Source organism: Haliotis cracherodii, unplaced genomic scaffold, assembly GCF_022045235.1.
Source record: "Haliotis cracherodii isolate W230 unplaced genomic scaffold, xgHalCrac1.p SCAF_15, whole genome shotgun sequence".
NCBI classification, from domain to species: Eukaryota; Metazoa; Mollusca; class Gastropoda; order Lepetellida; family Haliotidae; genus Haliotis; species Haliotis cracherodii.
In genome coordinates, this window is record NW_027266270.1 from 20344967 (window position 1) to 20351525 (window position 6559).

General features: G+C 44.5%; 1 protein-coding gene across 1 annotated transcript; it reads right to left on the bottom strand.

Moving 5' to 3' along the window:
* Nucleotides 1-242: 242 nt before the first annotated feature.
* Nucleotides 243-5966, bottom strand: LOC139461576 (uncharacterized). The gene is made up of 3 exons (XM_071243055.1): nt 5957-5966; nt 803-1270; nt 243-568 (listed from the first exon to the last, which is right to left on the bottom strand). Exons 1-3 carry the CDS (start codon nt 5964-5966, stop codon nt 243-245), a joined length of 804 nt encoding a protein of 267 aa, XP_071099156.1.
* Nucleotides 5967-6559: the final 593 nt, after the last annotated feature.

Here is a 6559-nt window from a genome sequence, read left to right on the forward strand (position 1 = left end):
TAAACCGAGTGATTCTACCGGCCACGTGGCTTGTACTATTCAACTCCGACAAGATTACACAGGTAAACATAATTAAATCCTGTCCCCTACATGTGGTGGTAGATGACCAATACCAATTAGCGAGTTTGGCGGCCACCTTTCGTCTATGTCAATGTTTCTATCCGTCTCTATGACTGGTCCTTGTTGAGGTATCGCGCTCTGCTTTGTGTCCAGATCGCCGTCGTCAGCGTCGTTTTGAACGCCTATTGACTGCATCGTATTGAACGCCTATTGACGGCGTCGTATTGAATGTCTATTGAGGGCGTCGAGCGGCTCTTGGTTGCGCCGTCGGGTAAACACCGTCTAAAGTGGATAGAATAGTCATCAGATAGACAGGGATGTTGGATCTGTTCAGAGACGTTGTTGTTGAAGGTGGTGGTAGTGGTAGTGACGTTGGTAACGGATGCGGTGGTTGTGGTAGTGATGGGGCTGGTGCTGGTGGAGGTGGTGGTGACGGTGGTGGCTGTGATGGTGATGGTGGTGATGGTTGTGTTGATGGTGGTGGTGATGGTTGTGGTGATGGTTGTGGCTGTTGTGGTGGTGATGGTTGTGATGGTGGTGGTGATGATGATGGTGGATGTTGTGGTGATGATGGTGGTGATGCCGGTGGTGATGGTTGTGGCTGTTGTGGTGATGGTGGTGGTGATGATGATGGTGGATGTTGGTGTGATGGTGGTGGTGATGCCGGTGGTGATGGTGGTGGTGATGGTTGTGGTGGTGGTGATGGTGGTGGTGGTGGTGATGGTGATGGTGGTGGTGATGCCGGTGGTGATGCCGGTGGTAATGGTGGTGGTGATGGTTGTGGCTGTTGTGGTGATGATGGTGGTGATGCCGGTGGTGATGGTGGTGATGGTTGTGGTGATGGTTGTGGCTGTTGTGGTGATGATGGTGGTGATGGTGGTGGTGATGGTGGTGATAATGGTGGTGGTGGTGGTGATGATGGTGGTGGTGGTGGTGGTGATGGTGGTGATGCCGGTGGTGATGGTGGTGATGGTTGTGGTGATGGTTGTGGCTGTTGTGGTGATGGTGGTGGTGATGATGATGGTTGTGGCTGTTGTGGTGGAAGTGATGGTGATGGTTGTGGCTGTGTCGGTGATGCTGGTGGTGGTGGTGGTGATGGTTGTGGCTGTGATGGTGGTGATGGTTGTGGCTGTTGTGGTGGTAATGGTTGTGGTGGTGGTGATGGTGGTGGTGATGGTAATGATGGTGGTGGTGATGGTGGTTGTTGTGGCTGTTGTGGTGATGGTGATGGTTGTGGCTGTGGTGGTGATGGTTGTGGCTGTTGTGGTGATGGTGATAGTGATGGTTGTGGCTGTGGTGGTGATGGTTGTGGCTGTGGTGGTGGTGATGGTTGTGGCTGTGGCTGTGGTGGTGATGGTGGTGGTGGTGAGAATGGTGTTTTCGTTGGTAACGGTTGCGGTGGTTTCGGTGGTGATGGTGCTGGTTGTGATGGCGATGGTGATGGCGATGGTGATGATGGTTGCGGTTGTGTTTGGCGATGACGATGGTGATGGTGATGGTGACAATAATGTTATCGACGTTTGTAATGGCCCTGGTGGTAATGGTGATAGTAGTGACTGTATAAGCGATGTGGTCGCAGTGGTGAGGACGGGAATGTGGATTGCGGTGGTTGTGGTAGTATCAGTGGTAGAAGTGAGTGAGTGAGTGAGTGCGTTTGGCTTTACGCCGCTTTTAGCAATATTCCAGCAATATCACGGCGGGGGACACCAGAAATGGGCTTCAAACATTGTACCCATGTTGGGAATCGAACCCGGGTCTTCGGCGTGACGAACTAACATTTTAACCACTAGGCTACCCGACTGCCCCTCGGTGGTAGGGGGATGGTAGTGGTGGTATATGCAGTTGTGATCTAAATAGTGAAAGAATCCCAACATCACTGTAACAAAACATCAATATGTGTTCACATACGTGACAAGCTACGAATAAAGGAAAAGCACAAATAAACGCCTACGCACACACGTACACACGCATTCAGATGGCCCCATTTTATATTTGATTCAACCATGTCCCTGCCGGATGGTCACACCAGCCAGTGTAGCTATAGACTACCCAACGCCAGCCATGTCTCTTTGATCATAAATTTCCACACTATCGACTTGATTTTATTTCAATTATATTTTCTCATGCTGACATAATTCTCTTTACACCGTTTCCATCAGCCTGCTTCTGCTGACACAGCAGTATTGAGCGACTCAGCATATTTTAGACCAAAATTCCAGAATAGCCAAGAACATGCGGAGGTTCACAAGTTTCGATACCATCTGATAATATTTGGGGACACTATTGATTTCCCCATTTGTTTATGCATGCTTGAGAAACAGAATCTCAACCCGAAGTTGACACCTAATTCTCTTCAGGGGATCAGGATATGTGAGACTCCCAGCCTCCTGGCTGCAGAGCGGGACCAGAGTCAAACAGCGAAATAAATATTCTTTTCACTGGTCCTTCGCAGCAATATCAAATGTAATACTGCTATATATATCTACTTAAAGAGATTTAGACAATAATTTGAGATGGGGCCATGGTATGTGCGTCATAGGTATGGTCGTATTTCGTAAATAGACACTGGGGATCTTACGCGTGGGAGCAAGTCACTATGTTGTAGAGTCATGTTGCTTTTGTTAAAATGCCATCTCTACGCAGAAAGAAATGATATATAGATACCAAGGTCAACAGTGCTTAAATCATTTTGCAAGATCTATAATCCGAAGTGGATATATCAGTTGAACTGCTTCTGAATCCAAGAATAGTTCTTTAATTTAATCTAGAGTTGCTCTTTAAATCGGTGTAGTTTAATGTTTGTTGGAGTGACACATTTGTTCAAACTTGATTCCACCCAGTGGAATAATCCCATGAAGATTCCAGTCACGTTACCGTAGTCCCTTCAATAGAAGATACCGTGGGTATGGCCTTACCAAGCAAGTGTATGCCGGCAACTGTAGTAGTGTTTTGTTAAATATAAAGACTTAAGATAGTAAGTCTCGATAGAATTTGGGGTAAGGTACACTCCGGTACACATCAATCAACCCTATCACTTTAGGGGACTCAAACATTCCAACGCAAGAGAGTAAAATGTCTCGAATATCTGCCAAAACAGATTCCACAAGGCGTAAAAGGCAAAATGGTGATGAAACTTGTATGGTTTTAACAGTATCTATTTAAAAAAGCAATGAAATTTGTCAACAGGCATATATGAATATAAATAAAGACCTCTCCCGTACAAAATAACAATCATAAATAAGACAGTATAGCAAACCTGAAGATGAGGAAATTTACATGCAACAGAGACCCGTGAAGATTCCGGGGTAAAATATGTCTTCAGCAACCCATACTTGCCGTAAAAGGCGACTATGCTTGCCGTAAGAGGCGACTATGCTTGCCGTAAGAGGCGACTATGCTTGCCGTAAGAGGTGACTAACGGGATCGAGTGGTCAGGCTCGTTGACTTGGTTGATTCATGTCATCGATCCCAATTGCGTGGATCGATGCTCATGATATTAATCACTGGATTGTCTGGCCCAGACTCGATTATATACAGACCTGTCATATAGATGGAATATTGCTGAGTGCGGCGTTAAACAACAAACAAACAAACAAATAACATGCAACAGAAATTATATGAATGGATCAGTGAAAATCATTGGCGACTCCAGTTGTTCGCGAAAAGGGCATACATTTCCTGTCGTACCGACAGCACCGCCATTCACACAATTTTCATTAACAAAGAAAGTGTAAGTTAGAAGGTCGCGAAAGTCCATGTAAAATTCATAGTTTTACAAATTGTACCCATGTGGGGAATCGGACCTGGATCTTCGCATGATGAGCAAGACGGTTCTCCCAGCGTCTGCTTCGAAATTCATCTTCCCGATATTAATAATCAGTTATTTCAGTGTCAGCTTTATGTGGGAAAGACAGAAAAGATGCAAATCTTGGGCGTTTATTCTTTGTTGAAACTCCCACGAGCAAGGTTGCTGACAAACCTACTGACAGAACCATGGCGAATCTTTGAAAATGGAAATTTTCAGAGGGCTTAAATGAGATTACATGATTAATAGTCCTTTATAGTTGTTGGCAGGCCTATGCACGGAAATGCTTGTCCACATCCTCTGATGTGCAGCTGCTATGCTGTTAAAAGCGAGGAGCTACTATTTGTTATATACTTCAGTGTGAAAGACGGAGACTACTGAAGTTGAGAAAAGTGATATTTTCTTTGCAGTGAACATAACACTTGATATTTCACTGCAGTGAATATAACACTTTGACGGAACTATTGTCATGCAAGAGTTACCTCCCCTTAGATTGTCTCCCTTTATCGTAAGTGTCAAGCCCGTACACAAACTGTTGACGCCGATTTTACGTTAGATCCACTTAGACAAGGCAAACTAAAGACAGATAATCATTTATGGAGTTAATATCACTTTTTGCCGTTTGTTATATTCTCGAAAAAGATTCACTATAAACTGTAAATTTCTCATTTAACTCATCAATCGAGACTGTTCGTTTCCCAAGGGCCATTTTCGTTACTTGACCAGCGCGTATTCTTTCGCTTCCAACAGCGGTCTCGTATTTTTCAAGAATATTTTTTGTAATAGTTGAATTTCCGTAACCCTACGTATTTTTTAATACTTTTGTTTATATTTTTTAAGATTTTGCAAACAGAAAACTACTTTTTAAGTCGCAAATACAAGGATGGCGAACCTTTGTGTTAGGTATGGAGAATTTACGTTTCAAGGTTTTACATTAGTAATGAAATAATTTATTAAAACTACATATAAAAAGTATATATCCCGTGATGGGGGGAAAAGGAGATATATCTCCTTTTCCCCCGTCACTCGATGAGAGAAACATGATATTTCACGAGACACGCGAAATATCCTCTGTTTATTCAGTATGGTATCGATGCATGAACCATTCTCTTCATCATAGGGGCGGTCGGGTAGCCTAGTGGTTAAAGCGTTCGCTCGTCACGCCGAAGACCGATTCCCGACATGGGTACAATGTGTGAAGCCCATTTCTGGTGTCCCCCGCCGTGATATTGCTGGAATATTGCTAAAAGCGGTGTAAAACCATACTCACTCACTGACACTCTTCACCATAGTGCAGTTTAACTGTTATGGTAATGTGTGTGTTATTGGGTTGACTATGGTAAACGTATAAAATACTCCATTGCTTTATCAATCACAACTTGAATGATATTTGACTAACCAGAATCAATAATCCAAAGGAAGCGTTGTAATTAGTTGTCAAGACGTGTGTGTGTTGCTGATGGTAGTGCGACGAAGCAGGATCTGGGTTAGTATGAGCGGCAGTGTTGTAATGACTAATCGAATACATCCATACGCTGGTATTGATCATGACCCGGCAATACATCGATGACACGGTGAAAATCAATATCTGGCGTCGACAGAGGTGTTGATGGATGCAATACGAAAATACTTTCTTAATATCCTTGTCGGGGGCACGGGTGGCCCAGTCGTCTACAGCGCCGCGATTTGCTGTGCAGAGTTGCGTCCCTTGGGCACGCCAGACACCTATGATTGTGGGTTCGAATCCCGGTTCGCCCCGATTATGTTTCTAGGTTTGTCAGCACCATGCCCGTGCTCGTGGGTTTCACCGAAGTGGTAAACGTCTGAGACCTGCATCACTTCGCGCTTTGCTCCCACATTAAGCTGACACGCCGTGATGTTACTGGAATACTGTTAAAAGCGGCGTTATACCCAACTCACACTAATATTCTTGTCTGAAGTGATGTGCGCATTCAGAACTCCCCAAACAACAATATGACGGTGACATATGACTAATCGAGTTTGGGCCCGGCAACCGGTGGTTGATAGTATGAGCATCGGTCCACGCCATCGAGGGCACGGTGACACAGAACCAGTCTGGTCACAACTCACCAATGGTCATTTTAGTTGTTTCTTTCTTTCTTTCTTCGCACTCAGCAATATCCAAACCATATGACTGCGGTCTGAAATAATCGAGTCTGCACCAGACAAACCAGTGATTGACACCATGAGCATCGATCTACGCAATTGGGATAAATGACATGCATGAACCAAGTCAGCAAGCCTGACCACCCGACCCCGTTATTCGCCTTTTACGGCAAGCATGGGTTGCTGAAGACAAATTCTACCCCTGATCTTCACGGGTTTCATTTTATTTGGCTCTTATCGTTTATACGGGTGCAAGGTACCTATTCTGACCCAGGTTTCACGGGATGAAATTGCGTGATGTTGTGGTGCAGAAAAAGTATCACTTTTATTGGACTCCTTACGGAGTTTACGGATTTCTTTCAAATCACTTGAATTGTGTCAATGATTGGTGATTGGTTTACCCTTCCATTGTTCGAACATCTTCAAGTCTCATCGTCGCTAACACGTTTTGTCATTTTCTCATCCGCCTTCATTGGGATTTCGTCGTTAGTGCACTAAATGCCGACACCGTTTTTTTATTCCAGTGATCAAAGTAAAGCAACAATTGCATTTGTTCTTTCAGAAATT

What these genes read in the sequence shown, in the direction of transcription:
- LOC139461576 (XM_071243055.1), bottom strand. An exon ending in TACCACCGGCATCACCACCG is followed by an intron (nt 569 to 802) that starts GCATCACCACCA and finishes CCACCACAACAG; the next exon opens with CCACAACCATCACCACAACC.